The sequence below is a fragment of the Suillus fuscotomentosus genome (assembly GCF_016647785.1).
Source record: "Suillus fuscotomentosus strain FC203 chromosome Unknown F5891scaffold_12, whole genome shotgun sequence".
In the NCBI taxonomy this organism is placed as follows: Eukaryota; Fungi; Basidiomycota; class Agaricomycetes; order Boletales; family Suillaceae; genus Suillus; species Suillus fuscotomentosus.
This window is the reverse complement of record NW_024539524.1, coordinates 632,333-648,771: the sequence shown is the minus strand read 5'-3', so window position 1 is coordinate 648,771 and position 16,439 is coordinate 632,333. Positions and strand designations below refer to the sequence as shown.

Below are 16,439 nucleotides of genomic sequence, written 5' to 3'. Positions count from 1 at the left end.
TCATCGTCGGATGAAACAGCGCTGTGGAGGGTTTGTGATCCTTGCATTCACCACAGGTTTTGTTGATATATATATTGTGCACAAGGATCGCATGAAAAACTCTGATCTGAGTAAGTTATCCTAGTCCAAGAGGTGACCGGAAAGTCAAATCTGGTAGTGCTGAATTTGGTAACCGCTGGTAACCGATGGTTCTTGAATTCATATATAATGTAATCTGACTTCACTCCCTATAAAACTCTCTCATTCTCAAACCGTCCTGTCCTTCCTCAACTTTCTTTAAGTTTCTTTGTCTTGTTTAGATCCCTCCTTTCCCCAAACACACAAAGAACACAATGAGGTTCGCGTCTGTCCTTGCTCTTGCCGTGGCCGCTACTGTCGTAAGCGCGGAGACCAATGCTGAAAGAATGGTGCGCGGTCTTCCCCCTATGGCTCCCGCTCGTCGCGCCACGCCCGTCGAGGGTAAGCATATTATTTTTCCTGCTTGACGCGCTCTGATCATCTCCGAAGGCGCCAAGCGCTCCGCCCCCTCAGGTGGTGGTGGCCAGTGCAACACTGGCTCTACCCAGTGTTGCGATTCTGTTACAAAGTCTGGCTATGGCACCCCCCTCGACGACTTGTTGTCTCTCATGAGCATTGACGTCCCTAATGATACTCCTTGTGGTCAAAACTGCTCCCCCATCAGCGCTTTCGGGGGTGGCAAGGGCGCTAACTGGTAAGTTCTTACGGTGCGCGTTTCATCGTGCTAGAATTAATGTTCCTTGTAACCACCAGCAACCAACAACCTGTTTGCTGTGAGGACAATTCTTACAATGGCCTCGTGAATATTGGTTGCTCGCCCAGTACGTTTGTTCCCTGATGCCCTTGTATCCATGTGCTTACCCCTGCAACCATCAGTCAACTGGTGAAACAATCGCCGCGTTTGGTGTTCGGTTCCATGCCTACACACGTTCCACTCGTTTTTCTGTTTGATACGCATAAAAGTCGCTTGTCCGCGGCTTTGGACTTTTTCACCTTCGCAAGGCATAGCCTACGTTATTGTTTTGTTGCGTTTTTGTTACCTCGTGCAGTGGTCGCTTATGGCTATGCTTTTCCTGTAATAGACTGGTACAGTGACTAGGATAAAATAGCTGGTGTGGTGACTGTAAACATTGTTATTTCTTCCGCCATTTTACTAATCAACGGTGATTATGATCCACGATCATGACAGGTGCCAGTTGAAACGCCACGAGAAATTCCGAGTCGATCACGCTAATTCGCAAAGCGTTGTAACAGTATCATGGACTGCTGAGGTCCTGCGTGTCGCTAATCCGAACAGTACTTTGATGAGATTAATATTCTTTCATGCTCAAACTTGTGTCCATGTGGGTTAGGGCGAGAATCGCCGAGTCGCACCTAGGGCGGTCCGTCATTTTCTAATTCATCAAGTTAGCCACGCATTCCATATCTATCATTCAGATATGATGACGAAGAGGTCCGAAGGGCTCACCTGATGGAAATTCTTGTTGAGTGGGAAATGATAATGTCGACAATAATATTGACATAAATAGTTGGATCACTCAATACATCAAACAAATATGCCATTGCTAAGGCGGCCTGGATGAGCCTGGATTCAATAAGGTCCTGTAGCTGCAATATGGAAGGACGTGGAATTTACATAACAGATGTGCATGTTCATGAGAACAATCATGACGTGCAGCCTATATTAAGAACTCAAGAGGAACCGCGTCAAAGTCGCCACTGACAGCGTGCTACTCTGCGAGGAGGCCAGTACCATCAAACCGCGTGGTTCGATTCTGAGAATCCTCGGTTAGTAGCACGCAGTCAAGGTCGCCATACCCGGAACAAGGACGCCTTGTGCCACCGCCGAGCGGTTGCATTGGGTATAAATACTGTCAAGGCGTTCCGGCCTAGTTGCTGTTGAACCGTTGCACTTGCCGTAAGGCCGCCGCATTTCATCATTGCAATCTACGCAGTCATTTTGTTAGATGAGTCGTACTCACTATGCATCGTCAGAACAACCGGGTCGGGCAGATTGGCCCGGATCAGATCAACGATCGGTCCCTCGGTGATGAGTTGACTGCTGCCCTGCAGGTCCAACTAATTGGTCTCCCGTTATAGACAAACCGTGATGAAGATCCGTTGCACGTTGCCCCATATACAATGATATTAACACCAAGATATTGCGTGCCTTTGTGCCTTGTAAATGGTTGCACATTGCCCCCATGGACAACGATATCAACGCCAAAAGATTAAGCGTGCCTTTGTGCCCTGCAAGCACTCGGTATGACGGAGGTGATTTGCAGTTTATTTCGTCCATTCCATGTACAAATTCTCACGAAGCTGTCAAACATTGTAACAGCGTCCGAGAAACAAACTGAGTTCGTCCGCCCTCTAAGCCGGAGTTTGAAATAGAAAACATGCCGAGTTCGTGTCGCTGCCCTTGGTCTTCGCTCAAGTCTAGTATGACGCGCCTCTGTCGTGAAGTTCCTCCCTTCATGCAGATATGACTTTTGAGCTTGAAGTTTTGGCTATTACTCAGCTTTCAGACGAATTCATTGGCCTCGCAATTGCTGCACTTGCATTGCAAGCTGAGAAACGTACCGGTAGCAAGAAGTACGGTCCATGGGGAGTAGGATGGGTCCACGGAGTAGTGAGTGCTGCCGTTTCCTGCGTGGGTGGGCTGGGACCACTGCTGCAAACCATAGATGGGACTCGGTTCGTATGACACAGGTGTTGTATGATTGAATTGGTGAGGGTGTTTGAGGAGGGAGCCACTCGTCGGCAATTATGTTGCTGGGGCTGTACGCATTCTTGACAGGAAATAACCAATTTGGTATGTCGATACTAGTAAGACAATTGTGTAGTGTGCGTTCACACTGAGGCGAAGAGGACTGTCGGTTGTTTGGCACTATGTGAGCTCCTCGGCGCCCATTTGGAAAACAATCAGTTGGAATTTCACGTCACTGCTAGTTTACCTAATTATGAAGCTTAAACGTTGATGTGCTTTGCAGAGCGTCCAGAGAGGGAGGAAAAGAAAGGAATCATTAATATATATGTCAGTTGCTAGTAGCTAGCTTAGTTTGTATTCCATGCAATATCCTGATCTGGAAAGTTCGGGAGTAGGAATATTCTAGGATCGCTTGTCACACCTGCGTCACATACATGCCGCGTCAAAATAGCTTCCTTTGCATTCTGCTCAGTAACGGGAGAGGGCGATAGGAATACAGATAGAACATACACACTACCGTGCATGGTGCGCGCGTCTCATATGAATTGTTACTGATAAATGCGGCTTTTTATAGTATATAGTCCAATTCTGCCATTCACACTGTGTGCCACTGTGTCGCAATGCTTCAACTCGAAATAAGCACCAGGTCGCAGGGCGTCCCGCTCTTTCAAAGCCCATTTGATGAAATTACATGGTGGCTCGACAGTCTGTCTACATCACACCCAGATTTATCTATGGTAATTATCCCGTCCCCTCCCTTCCCAATTCTAGTTCGCGAAGCAAGCCCATATAAAACCGGCTCTGTACGATCTGCATATAATCCAGCTACCTGTTCACCAACTGTCGCATACAAAGATGATCTACCATGTCGGTAAGTTATGTAGATAGATCCAGGACACAAACCACTCATACTCACGCACTGCTTTGCAAATTCGCACTCTCTGCATTCTCTAGTATGTCTGCACCAAAAAGGACAGTTCTCATTGTCAGCACCGTCGACAGATATCGATGTAGTCAACGCAACAACAGTGGCGAGGACAAAGGAGAGACGCATTTTTTGTGAGGATGTGGTATGGGATCAAATCAATCTGAAGGTGAGAGTAGCAAGACGCCCTTTTATGCGCCAAGTAATGATCTTCATGACAATGACGTCTGCAATGCCAGCAGATCGCCACCTACGATCTACCCTAAGGAGCAAGGTCTGTTGGCAATCTCGCATGGAATAAGACATTACCTTCCAAAGTAAGTCCAATAATGCCGGCTCGCAAGGACTAATCAGTTTGTTAATCTTGGATGATGAAGCTGATAAAGATACAGGTTCAGAATTAGAGGACGAGTGCGCGAAAGATTTGAAGGAGGATGAAAATGACGACGATAGCGAGGTTGATCATGAGACGGGGAAGGTACTACAGATAAAGAGGAGGATTCCGACGGCTACAGAGAGTATTCAAACACATCATGATAGTCCAAATGTGTTGTATTTTCTTAGCACAATATCACCCCTCCTCGACGATATATGATATTGTACAGTAGCAACTCATGATCAGGAAATACAGTATCAGCACAGACTCGTCACCAGTCTTACCATGTTTCGGAGACGTTGATTAAGTGCCTAGCGTCTGACGGAGTCGCGTGAGAGGCGTTTTGAAATCTGCCACATGTCAGTCGCGTTGCTTTGGATAATCGCGCGTACAGCGGTCGACAACACAACGTTCTTCGTTTACATCGTGCAAAGTGCTGTATAATGTGCCTCTCAAACATCATAGTGCATCGAGCAGCAGTACCGAACGCTGATAAATCCAACTGTGACAATAAATGTTTCGTCGATAAAGAAGAACACTATTTGTATGACGAACCTTCGAGTCAGCGTGAGACGTGCAATATGTCCTTCGGCGAAAATGATCCGCTCCGAGTCGGGTGCAACAACCGGAGGTTACGAAAAGCTCCTGCATACACGTACTGCAGGATAAAGATCACATCAAAGTCATGCAGGAGGATATTGATGACTGCTCGATGCTTAGATTCGGACTCCTTGCGAAATAAAATTGAGTTGTGCGAAAGCCTCGGGAGTTTGCTGGTTTTGTTTCGTCAAGAGGGCGCTCGTAAAATCTTAGATTGTTGATAGTGGCATACAACAAAGGATGTTAACATGGCATATAGTCTGCACAATGATAGACACATAACTTGAAGTTGTACGGCGATCGGCATGACCGGCACCTGCTAAAATTCAAACTCCTCGCTTTGCCATACCACCGAGCGCCTGGCTTCGCAACTTGAGTCGTCCGTGGTGTATAAACCAGGCTGGTCTCGAGCCTAACAATGAGGTACTAACAGGAAGGAGCCCAATGAAGGCCGATACGAGGATGCAAAGGTATGCGGAGATTGCGGAACAAGGAACGAGAGACAAACGCGGAAGGGACACACAAGACAAATGACCGCCAGCCTAGATTCTAGAATGATCGAAGTCGCCTGAATTGGACACAGATGGAGTAATTGCACAGATTTTGCAGGATAAAAATGAAAGCTACGAGACCTACTCCCTAACGGTAGCGGGAAAAACACAAAGTGGTGATATCGCTCAGCCTTATGCCTTTCATGTAAGCTGGCCGCAGAGGGTGGCATGCCGTTCACGGGGCTACGCCCAGCCGTGAACATCGCTGCAATTCCGACCATCGTTCAATCTATGAGTCTTCCCTCGCCGCGCACAATAGGCCTTTAATTACCAGGCATGCCATGCGAAATCACTTGCGAAATCCGGAGCTCCCATTCTCGTCACCACAGTGTGCAGTGGGTCGAGCCCCGGCGTGGCTTATCTTGTACATTGGGGTAATAGATTCCTCCGGATTGTGCAATGTGATAGTATTGGTGTGATGAGTTTTCTTGTTGTTTTGAGACGACCTGGTTGATGACTCGGTGTCACATAGAAATATGCTGCAAGGGCCGGTAATCGGGCTAGGCAAACTGTAGATGAAGGAAGACCTTTGTTCGTTCTATAATATGCGAGAGCATCGGACAACGTTGGGCCGTAGATTTGGTGAAGATGTTGCGCGAGAAGATCCCGGAAGCATCGTGTCGATTCACATGGGCATCTAGTTTGAGACACGCTGTAATGCCAAATCATTGAGTTGAAACAAGCGTGTGTGTAGCACACGCTTGTGTCAATACTAGAAACTACACTTTCAAACAACGATGGATGTCGTATACATACAAGGAACCGCCCACTCCGAGTCAGAACTCAAAACCTCATCTGCTTGATATGGAAACCCGTCAGTGCTGATAAAATGCGAGTGGTCGGATAACACTTCTATCTCGCTCCACCTGAATTAATGGGGAAAGTGCGGGACAACTGTCGTTCTGCTTGCTGGTCGAATATGTCCGACATCTCCACGAGTGCCTGATGGATTTCGCGCATATCCTTCCCGGCTTGCCTTAAGCGCCACAGCGCCTCTATTGTGGTGGCCGAGGTGTCTTCCATCTCTTTGAAGTCATCCCTCGCCTTTTGCACTGCTTTTAGTGCATTCACCATGCTCTCGTTTGCTTGGTTCAAGGAAACATGCTGGAAAACACCAGTCAGGAGCGAGGTCTAGGAACGATCTGGAAGATAAGTTTACAGGTGGTGGTGGTGGTGGTGCGCGTTTTGCAGGGTCTTCTTTGCGTAGTAGCATACATCCTATGAGGGTTGACCAAACAAGAAGCGTGCAGATGGTCATCATGATGTCAACGATGACATTTCGCCGCATCGTTGGGTGGTACGTTGTAGCATCGACGGCACAGCTTAAAATTGACCTCAAAGGAGAGAGAAAAGTCCATAGATGACCAAGGGAGTAGGCGAGCGCGTGATAAAGTATGCAGAGTGTTACGAACATGACCGATACTGCGCAGTTGTGCAAGGGTACAAGATTCCCGTCAGGTTGAAATTCCAACGTTTGCACATGTTATAAATGTCTTGCATGCTATATACAGCGAAACGTTGTGTTGGAACTTGGCAGCTAGGAGAAACAAAAGACAATATTAATTAAATTCCAGTGAGACCGTAACCTTGTAAACTAAAACTATATAGTAGCATTCGGATATCTCCGGATGGCTTGCCTGGCCTAAATCTATTCAGCTAAGTCAATCCTCACCGCGCCGCCTAACGTCAAGATGCCCAAAGGTCGGAATGCATATCGTTTATAAGTGTCTAAGGCTGACCGTTCATGTTAGTTTACAAGCCCGGAAAAGTGCTTCCACCACACGTGTGATCGATGCTACTGTGATTCTAACCTTGTTGTCTAGGTCGCCATCGTCCTACAGGGCCGCCAGGCAGGCAAGAAGGTTGTTGTTATCAAACAACTCGATGAGGGAACCAAGGAGCGACCATACCCCCATGCCATCGTTGCCGGCATCGAACGCTACCCGCGAAAAGTTACACGGACTATGGGTGCCAAGAAACTACAGCGGAGAAGCCGCGTTAAGCCTTTCATTAAGGTAAGTACTCATTGACCGTGACATGGAGGTGCGAACCGACATTTATCAAATGTCTTAGGTGATTAATTACTCGCATCTATTCCCCACACGTTACGCTTTGGAGTTGGAGGGCTTGAAGAACTCCGTAGCTGCTGAACACTTCAAGGAGCCGTCACAACGGGAGGATGCACGGAAGACCATCAAAAAGCTGTTCGAGGAGCGTTACCAGACCGGAAAGAACAAGTGGTTCTTCCAGGCCCTTCGTGTAAGTTTATTCATGATGCATGCTGCGTTTAGAGCTGATTGTCTGCAACATAGTTCTGATCGCTCCTTTTTATATTTGTGGTGCTTGGGAGACGACTTGGCAAAACTACATGTACACCACATATGTCCCTACATGACACATGCTTTCTATGCACCATTGCATGATATTTCTACGTGGACGTGATGCTTGGTGGTATATCGGTGTGACTACTGTAACGTGCAGGCGCAAGTCATGCAAGTCGCTAATCATTTAACCTATCATAAATTCATTTCGGAATTTGTGAAAAAATCGTCGTGCGTCGTCGACTTGGAGTGTAGCAATGTAACACCAGTCATCCGAGAATCTTGAGCCTGTTATACGCAGTCGAATCCTAGTAGTTTGAGTGATGGATAAGGATAAGGCAAGGTTGAACGTTGAGACCTTAAGGGGCCTCGATCTATCCTCAGTACCGTGACTTTGTCGGTGCACCTGCTACCACTAGTGTAGTGACTCTATTGCACTTGTTTCAGCAACTTTTATAAAAGAAGCGACTCGTTTTTGTTTCAAACCGCGTATCATTGTTTCGTTCTGCCAAGGCCAGGATCGTGGGTTTGATCTCTTGTATCAGCAAGGTGAGTCCGCATCGGCTCTAATCTCTCAAATACTCGATTTCGAACTACTTCCTGCTTTATAGCTCATAAAAAGGTTGCAGAAATGTCATTCTTTAGTGGCACCGCAGCGCAACCCTCAACAAATGCCTTCGGCACCACGAACGCCCAGCAACAGCCTGGGCAGATAACAAGTACCACAAACGCCCAGCAGCAGCCGGGGCAGACACTCGGTGCCCAAACCACAGGCATCTTCGGCAACACGAACACCCAACAGCAGCCTGGACAGGCAACGGGTGGCAGCATCTTCAGTAATACCTCCACACAGCCATCTACATCCGGTACAACTCTCTTCGGACTGCCTAGTACAGCGACGAGCGCTACTGCAGGTGCGGGTAGCGGGAGCTTGTTTGGAAATACCACGACGCCACAACAGCCTGCAGGTACTGGTTCGTCTGAGAATACCAGCACTCAGCAACAGCAGCAACCTGCAGCTGCTTCATCTGGGAATACCAACACTCAGCAACAACAGCAACCTGCAGCTGGTGGTTTGTTTGGTAATACCACAGCCAGTACAACCCAGCAGCCTGCCACGGGTGGTCTGTTTGGGAGTACGAACTTGAACACACAGACGCAACCCACAGGAACAAGTCTGTTTGGGAACACGTTGACTCAACCTACTGGGAACTTGTTTGGGACTACAGGTACCCAACAGCAGCAGCAACAACAGCAACCACAGCAAGGTGGGAGTCTCTTCGGAGGTACCACGACCCAGCAGCAGCAACCACAGAGTAGTAGTCTCTTCGGAGGTACTACGACCCAACAGCCCGCTACCGGTACTGGTGGGCTGTTTGGAACGTCGACTACTCAGCCAAGCACCAGTGGAAGCTTGTTTGGCGGTGCAAGTTCCCAAGCGCCAACGTCAGGAGGGAGCACTCAGCAGCAACAACAACCTGCAACCGGTAGTCTATTTGGTAACACGACAACTACACAGCAGCCCGCCACGGGTAATGTGTTTGGAAGTACGACCACTCAGACACAACCTACAGGAACAAGTCTGTTTGGTAATACGACAACTCAACCTCAACCTGCTGGAAGCTTGTTCGGCAATGCAGGCACCCAACAGCAGCAACCACAACAGGCTGGAGGTCTCTTCGGAGGTACCACGACTCAGCAGCAGCAACCACAGAGTGGTAGTCTCTTCGGAAGTGCTACGACCACACAGCCTGCTACCGGTACTGGTGGGCTGTTTGGAACGTCAACGACACAACCAAGCGCCGGCGGGAGTCTTTTTGGCGCTGCCAGTACGCAAGCGCCAACATCGGGGGGGCTGTTTAGTAGCACGGCAACTCAAGCTCCAACTGCTGGGGGAGGCGTCTTTGGCAGTACAACAACGAGCTCAAACCCGTTGTTTGGGAATAAAAATCCAGCTAGTATCTTTGGTACTGCGCCTGCGCCTTCCTCGACTACTCCAACTTTATTCGGTCAATCTCAATCTGCGCAACCTATTACTACCCCCTCGTTATTCGGCCAGTCCCAGCAGAAACCAGCCGGCTCCCTATTTGGCTCAGTGAATCAGCCTGCGCCGGGTGCAGCTACTGGAGGGCTTTTTGGCAGTACGCTAGGTCTTCCGCTATCCAATTCACTTCTCGCATCGCGAAGCACTGCACCTTCACAACAACAGGACCCTCAGTCACAATATGCAGCGCTTGAGCAGAAAATTCAAGCAATTGTACAGGCTTGGGATCCTTCTTCGCAAGCATGTCGCTTTCAGGTTGGTCTCATGCAGTTTATGTATGATCTATCGTGAACTTATTCATCGAACAGCATTATTTCTATAATCTCGTTCCACCGACCCAAGTCAACGCTTTCGGTAGACCTGCAAATGCCACAAACGAGGCGCTTTGGCAACGCGCAGTGCACGATAATCCTGATCCTAGTTGGTAAGCTCAATGATTCGTCCACCACTCAGTGTGCCCATGTTACCTCTTCAGTATGGTACCTGTTCTGGCAGTTGGCTTTGACGATCTGCGTCAGCGCGTAGACGGGCAAATGAAGCAAGCCACGGAACAGCAAAAAGCTTTAATGGTTTGTGGTCATCTCTTACGTTGTAGAAAACTTCCTTACTCCAGCGTGTTTCAGGAACTAAAAAAACGCCTGGAATCGTTGTCCGCAAGACATAACGATAGCAACGCATCACGTTTGCAGCGCGCAAAGTTAATTCAATCACAAACTCAGCACCGCCTGCTGTGCCTCATCCAGCACATGCATCTGATGCTACCTACCGTCCGGTCTACGGCGATACGTCCCGAAGAAGAGGCGCTGCGTCTAGCGCTAGAAGAGATTGAAGAAGAAATAAGAAGACCAGGTGGGATGAGTAAGATGCGGGGAAAGCTGAATGAGCTGTGGGCGCTCGTAGGTGCTATCAACGCTGCGCGCGAGAGAGGCAGAAGAGTGGGACTTGATGGCACCTCTGAATGGACAGTCGTTGATGAGGAGGGCCTAAAGCAGATCGCTCAGGTAAGGCTCTGCTTGTAATCTTTGAGCTTTGACTTTGACATGGCACGTTGCAGATCTTGTCCAATCAGCAAGCTGGTTTACAGCATTTGACGAAGGTGTTGCAACGCGATCTGAAGGACTTGGAGGTGATATATGGAAGAGAGAGCTAAATAGAATCGTTCGAGCATATTGCTTTTGTTACTATGATGATGAGCCTCACATTATTTTTGTAATTGAATAGATAGAATTGTAGGTAGACAACAATCGATCATGAGCGTGCGAGTCGGCCACACCTGGGTCTTGTACATAAGGAGCCTTTGATTCCGATCCGTATTAATTACTTTCAGTCTGTGAACAAATGTTCCTCCTCCTGTAGCGCTCAGGATCTTTCATTCTACTAGCTACCATAATCCCTCTCTGAGCTCAGTAGTACAGTCAAAAAATGCGTTACCGCACCCTCGAGATTCGATGGCATGATTCCAAGCCCATATCCACTTGTGACTTTCAACCTGTCCCATTCAAAAAAGCGCGTCCAACGCAGGAGAAGAATTTTGCTGCGCAGTCCTATAGGCTGGCTACAGGAGGCGAGGACAACCACGTTAGAGTGAGTGAGCCTGCACTGGTACGTCCAGCGCGCTGACCAACGTGGGCTGGAAAAGATATGGATGGTGCACCCGAACATCCTCCCGTCGTCTCTTGCAGAAGGTGCAGATGGCGCTGCGCCACGCCCTGCTCGGGTTGAATATCTTGCAACACTCAGCAGACATTCGGCTGCTGTAAACGTCGTTCGATTCTCCCCTAACGGTACGTATCTTACGCACGCGCCTTGTCAGCCCTGGCCACTTCGTTAACGCGACTTTAGGGGAATTCATTGCCTCCGCTGGAGATGGTACGGATCTTAAATATTTTGCTGATCCTATTTGACGCGAGATTATTGAAAGACGGCATGATCATCATCTGGGCACCTTCAAGCACGCCGCAGACCGCCACGTATGGTAGTGATCTGACTGCGGACGAATTGCAATATGAAAAAGAGTACTGGAAGCCGCGTACGACGTTCAGGTAACTTTCATGCGCAATTTCAGATCGAGTTGGAATAAAACATGGGACAGGTGCACATCTATGCAGGTGTATGACCTAGCGTGGAGTCCAACTGGGGAATACATTTTAGCCGGCAGTACGGACAACTGCGCGAGGGTGTTTTCTTCCAGTGATGGTGGGTTTTTTTTTGCGTTATTGCTGTGGGGAATACAGGCTCATTGGCTTAGGCAAATGCGTCTGCGAGATCGCCGAGCACAACCATTATGTCCAAGGCGTAGCATGGGACCCGCTCAACGAATATATCGCAACACAGAGCAGTGACCGTTCGATGCACGTGTATCGGATCTCGACCAAGCAGGGCACGTTCGAAGCCCATGCTGTGGGCAAGAATACACGAATGTCTTACACCCACAATCACAGCCGCACCCCTAGCTCGCACAGCCGTTCCAGGTCCTACAGACATGAGTCTGCTGTTAGTGATGTAGAGTCTACTGTCAGTGATCAGCACAAAGATGATGTTCTTTTCTCTGGCAACTACGCTCCTCCGACACCGACCGCGTCGGTAGTCAGTACCCCATCCACATCGATGTTCCCTCCTCCGCCGATTGAGAGACCATCTTCGAGACGGTCTTCATTCAGCGGATCTAATGCCCCTGGCTCTCCTGGGCAATATGCACGATATGGGAGATCTCCTTCTCCTATGCCACCCCTTCCCGCAATCCGTGCGCTTCCTTCTCCCGCATGGTCGACTATTAAACTCTATGGAGATGAAAGTTTCTCGAACTTCTTCCGCCGCTTAACGTTCAGTCCAGATGGGGGTCTCTTGCTAACCCCCGCAGGGCAATTTGAGGATCCCAGCATCATTACCAACAAGCCCAAGGCCGAGGAAACTCCTACTCGTGGACGTAAATCCAAACTTGCAATTACCACGAGCGAAACCAACCCTTCATCGGCATCGTCGGTGTTCATTTATTCAAGGGCGAACTTTGCCCGTCCTCCTATAGCCCAGTTACCGGGACATCAGAAAGCCAGCGTGGCTGTCAAGTTCTCCCCTGTGCTTTATGAATTGAGACAAGATGTCGTTGGTGCAGAGGGGCATAACGAACCTAAGACAGGAACTCTAGAAAAGGGCAAGGATGGGTCGATTTCTGTTGATATTGCTGGGCCTTCTGCGACACCTGCATTTCACAAGGGAGTATCTGCACATTCTCCAAAGGTGGAAAAGAATTTACATGTCGAAGCGCCTACGCCTCATGCTGTGGCTCCCGAATTAGTTATGCCTGCATCATCGCTGAAGCCTTCTACGCCATCGCCATCGAAGCCCTCTACCCCGGCGATCGCTCCACTCAATACTGGCTCCGTGTTTGCGCTGCCTTATCGCATGCTTTACGCTGTTCTGACCATGGATGCCGTTGCCATCTACGATACCCAACAATCTGGACCTGTTTGCATGCTCACGAAGTTGCACTATGATGAATTTACGGATGCATCGTGGTATGTGATGGCTATTTCTGGCTGCTGGTATCTATATTGAATTATTCAATAGGTCTCCTGACGGACAGTGTCTTATCCTCTCATCGCGAGATGGATACTGTACGATCGTGATCTTTGATGAAATTTTACCTGTGCATCACACTCAACAATATGCATTACAACTTCAGTACATCGCGCAACATAACTTCGTGCCCCTCACATACACGATGACACCCTCGTCTTCCTCAGTTCCACTGGCTGCTATTGCGACGCCTACTATTCCTGCAAAGAGGAACGAGCCGCCTCTCACGCCTGCTACTAGCATTGACGACAGTCCCTCTGCGGGCAGGAGTGCACCAGAAGTCATACCTGCGAAGTTGGCACAACCCCCAAAGAAAAAACGCCGCCTAGTGTTGACGAAGGTTGGGGATATCGATTCATGAAGGATGGTTTGCGTCCCTCGATATTGCGTGACGTTTCAACGAGTCTATGATACATTATGATTTTTTTTAGTGATTTCTTGTCTTGTTCACTATGTCCTCCCCATTTGGGCTTGTATGGAGTATTCACCTCGTGCTTCTACAATCAGACCATGTATTAAGGGTTCGATATGCGTGATGATGATGATGGATGTAGCAATGGACGTAGCAAACAACTTCCTGATAATACAACGACAGCTTATTGCGCAGTTGCCTTTCTCCTGCCAACCTGGGCCTGGAAACCACTCTTAATCGCGTTGACGGATCGACGTGAGCCGCAGGACTCGCAGGACATGAAGAAAATACGGTTCTCCTTTGTGAGGAGCGTGTCTGGTGATTTACATGTCTTGCATGTCACATACTCGACTTTGACAATATTAGCGCTAAGCATGAAAAGCGCAGTGTCATTAAGCTTACCGATATAACGACGCAAAACATTCTCGACTTGTTTGGGTTGGAAACGACCTTTGATGACCAGACGTCCTGAACCGTCCACTGAACCAGTGGTACCCATTTCAGCGAAGAGGAATTGAATGACATGCTCCGGCTGTCTGTGCATCCTCTTGCAGATATCTGCAACGTTTGCAAATATTGATTTACGGACACCCTCACGGAGAATTTGTGGAGGTGCGATCGTGTATCGTTTACCGGTGGAAGTGAGTAATGATGGATTTGCGGCATGAAGGGAGGCGTAAAATCGTGTTAGGAGCTTATGATGAAGGTTAATATAGGTCAAGAAAAGGTATCATAGCAAATGCACATACCTCTGGGTAAGTATAATCTCGGTCGCTCCCAAGCCATGGTTCTGTGCCAGACTCAATGCCTGTAGGTGCTTCATTGCGTGCAAATGGGTCGTCCCCAAGATCTGCTTCATCTAGTTCATTAAGATGCTCTCCGTCGTCGGCTTCAGCTTCCTCAGCCTCATCTTTTGCTTTTGCCTCATTAAGCTCCTTCTCGAAGTCTTCCATTGCTTTTTTCTTTGTTGATTTCTTTTTCTTCTTGATGTCGGAGAAGTCGAGATCTTCTGTAGCGGCGGGTGCAGCTGCAGGCGATGCTCCTGAGCCATCTTCGCCCTGATACCATACGCATATAAGATCGCCAAACATGGGCTTGACATGAGATTACTCACAAGGTCCATAGGGATGTCTTTCTTCTTCTTTTTCTTCTTGAGACCATCTGGAAACATGGCCTTGAAATCATCGTCTTCCTTTACTTCATCGGCAGCATCAACACGATCTGGTGCCCCATTGAGACTTTGCTTCATCTGCTCATGTGCGGTGGTAGGACCGAGATCGACAACATCTCCGTTGGTAGTTGTATTCTCGATAGTGGTTGGTGCAGGTGTAGTAGGATCTGCTTCAGGACCTAACGGGTCCTCGGTGAAAGCTACAGCTTTCTTCTTGCGCTTTTTGAGCGAAGGATCGAACAATGGCTGTTCTGCTGCCATGGTGGTCGACGCGTAAGATGGGCTTGCTCGTTGATGAGTACGTTGAGCAAGATATGACTCTATCAATGCCGAGATCCGGCAATGCGAATCTGAGCTCCGATCGGATATCGCCGGAAGTCGGTGAAGTATGTTGGGCTACTCGGAATTCGGTCGCGCACCAAGGTTTGACCACTTTTCAATGTTAGCAAGGCGTTCACTTGCCCGTATCGCAACCCAGCCCTCCCCGCTGGGAGCTGCTCCCAAAAATGCCCGCAACATGGCTACGTTGCGTGAAATCGAGCTACGGTTGAAGTCGGTCAAGAATATCGAGAAAATTACCAAGGTGCGCCGACGTGTTGTTTTTTGTATTATTTCTGGGCGTTGACCGCGGATACTTGTTATGATGTACAGTCCATGAAGATGATTGCTTCCACCAAGCTCGCAAAGGCGCAACGTGCCATGCAGAGCGGCAAGCAGTACGGTCTTGCTAACTCCGGTGCGTCCCGTAGACTGTATATCCGCTTCCGTATTCTCAAAACAGCCCAGAGATATTCCAGCATACTCCTTTAGAAACCCCTGCAAAGCGCAAGCTTTTTATCGTCGTCTCCTCCGACAAGGGTCTCTGCGGTGGTATCCATTCTTCCGTGTCCAAGGCCACCCGTCGTGCTATTGCTGACACTGAGAAGCCTGTCGACTCCGACTCTCCCATCATGGTCATCGGTGACAAGTCCAAAGTACAACTGTCACGTGTACTCGCCAAGAACTTGGCCATGTCCTTCAACCAAATTGGCCGTGACATCCCCACATTCGCTGACGCTGCTGGCGTTGCCGACTTGATTGTGAAGAGCGACGTCAAATACGACGGGATTTCTATCGTTTACAACAAATTTGTCTCTGCTGTCGCTTACGAGCCTGAAATAGTTGAAGTTGTGGGCGAGAATGCATTGAAGGAGTCTGGTATGGATAACATGTTACCAAGTCTTGTTGTTGTGACTCATACGTTTCTAGCTGGATTCCGGGCCTACGAAATGGAGGACGACGTTACAAAGGACCTCGCCGAGTTTTCACTTGCAAACGCCATCTATGCCGCTCTTGTTGAGGCTCACGCATGCGAGCAGAGTGCCCGGTACGTTGATCTGGTAAACTTTTACGTCATATCATTCAACATTTTTGGGTACAGTCGCAACGCTATGGACAATGCATCAAAGAACGCAAAAGACATGATTGACCGACTGACGATGCAATATAACCGTGGCCGTCAAGCTGCCATTACCAACGAGTTGGTTGACATTATTACCGGTACGCTGAATTTTGTCCCCGATACCACGCATTTATTTACGACGAATGTACAGGTGCCAGTGCACTGTAGGCAGGTGCCGTGGTTGTTTTATACATACCAAGTCATTACCCCTGTCTACATTGATAGTGAGACACTTGGATTTTTTTCTGCTGTGAAGTTACGTGTGCGCGACCAATGTAAGATGTACAACAAATA

At 48.6% G+C, this 16,439-nt stretch overlaps 8 protein-coding genes across 8 annotated transcripts; 5 read left to right on the top strand and 3 right to left on the bottom strand.

Moving 5' to 3' along the window:
- Positions 1–156: 156 nt before the first annotated feature.
- F5891DRAFT_1017764 (hydrophobin) lies at positions 157–1,205 on the top strand. The gene is made up of 4 exons (XM_041361011.1): positions 157–459; positions 508–712; positions 772–839; positions 895–1,205. The coding sequence occupies exons 1-4, from the start codon at positions 333–335 to the stop codon at positions 903–905; spliced, it is 411 nt and encodes a 136-aa protein (XP_041229244.1). The 5' UTR covers positions 157–332; the 3' UTR covers positions 906–1,205.
- Positions 1,206–3,139: 1,934 nt separating this feature from the next.
- F5891DRAFT_1017757 (uncharacterized protein) lies at positions 3,140–3,970 on the bottom strand. The gene is made up of 2 exons (XM_041361010.1): positions 3,896–3,970; positions 3,140–3,822 (listed from the first exon to the last, which is right to left on the bottom strand). Exon 2 carries the CDS (start codon positions 3,780–3,782, stop codon positions 3,396–3,398), a length of 387 nt encoding a protein of 128 aa, XP_041229243.1. The 5' UTR covers positions 3,783–3,822; positions 3,896–3,970; the 3' UTR covers positions 3,140–3,395.
- A 2,062-nt stretch (positions 3,971–6,032) lies between these two features.
- F5891DRAFT_1185293 (uncharacterized protein) lies at positions 6,033–6,438 on the bottom strand (the record flags this gene model as incomplete). Its single annotated transcript, XM_041366538.1, has 2 exons — positions 6,033–6,284; positions 6,340–6,438. 2 exons carry the CDS (start codon positions 6,436–6,438, stop codon positions 6,033–6,035), a joined length of 351 nt encoding a protein of 116 aa, XP_041229242.1.
- A 406-nt stretch (positions 6,439–6,844) lies between these two features.
- On the top strand, positions 6,845–7,781 carry F5891DRAFT_1017746 (60s ribosomal protein l27). The gene is made up of 5 exons (XM_041361009.1): positions 6,845–6,881; positions 6,932–6,948; positions 7,004–7,195; positions 7,254–7,439; positions 7,493–7,781. The coding sequence occupies exons 1-5, from the start codon at positions 6,872–6,874 to the stop codon at positions 7,496–7,498; spliced, it is 411 nt and encodes a 136-aa protein (XP_041229241.1). The 5' UTR covers positions 6,845–6,871; the 3' UTR covers positions 7,499–7,781.
- Positions 7,782–8,027: 246 nt separating this feature from the next.
- Positions 8,028–10,815, top strand: F5891DRAFT_1017744 (nucleoporin complex subunit 54-domain-containing protein). The gene is made up of 5 exons (XM_041361008.1): positions 8,028–9,800; positions 9,854–9,969; positions 10,021–10,114; positions 10,169–10,546; positions 10,600–10,815. Exons 1-5 carry the CDS (start codon positions 8,133–8,135, stop codon positions 10,693–10,695), a joined length of 2,352 nt encoding a protein of 783 aa, XP_041229240.1. The 5' UTR covers positions 8,028–8,132; the 3' UTR covers positions 10,696–10,815.
- A 45-nt stretch (positions 10,816–10,860) lies between these two features.
- Positions 10,861–13,600, top strand: F5891DRAFT_81443 (WD40-repeat-containing domain protein). Its single transcript, XM_041373226.1, has 7 exons — positions 10,861–11,129; positions 11,185–11,329; positions 11,388–11,414; positions 11,467–11,587; positions 11,638–11,741; positions 11,794–13,060; positions 13,113–13,600. Exons 1-7 carry the CDS (start codon positions 10,968–10,970, stop codon positions 13,480–13,482), a joined length of 2,196 nt encoding a protein of 731 aa, XP_041229239.1. The 5' UTR covers positions 10,861–10,967; the 3' UTR covers positions 13,483–13,600.
- Positions 13,600–15,073, bottom strand: F5891DRAFT_81458 (eukaryotic translation initiation factor 2 beta). Its single transcript, XM_041373227.1, has 4 exons — positions 14,648–15,073; positions 14,283–14,591; positions 13,936–14,227; positions 13,600–13,884 (listed from the first exon to the last, which is right to left on the bottom strand). Exons 1-4 carry the CDS (start codon positions 14,963–14,965, stop codon positions 13,718–13,720), a joined length of 1,086 nt encoding a protein of 361 aa, XP_041229238.1. The 5' UTR covers positions 14,966–15,073; the 3' UTR covers positions 13,600–13,717.
- A 50-nt stretch (positions 15,074–15,123) lies between these two features.
- F5891DRAFT_1017737 (ATPase, F1 complex, gamma subunit domain-containing protein) lies at positions 15,124–16,400 on the top strand. Its single transcript, XM_041361007.1, has 6 exons — positions 15,124–15,287; positions 15,356–15,440; positions 15,491–15,901; positions 15,953–16,070; positions 16,125–16,243; positions 16,297–16,400. The coding sequence occupies exons 1-6, from the start codon at positions 15,144–15,146 to the stop codon at positions 16,311–16,313; spliced, it is 894 nt and encodes a 297-aa protein (XP_041229237.1). The 5' UTR covers positions 15,124–15,143; the 3' UTR covers positions 16,314–16,400.
- The last annotated feature ends 39 nt before the right edge of the window (positions 16,401–16,439 follow it).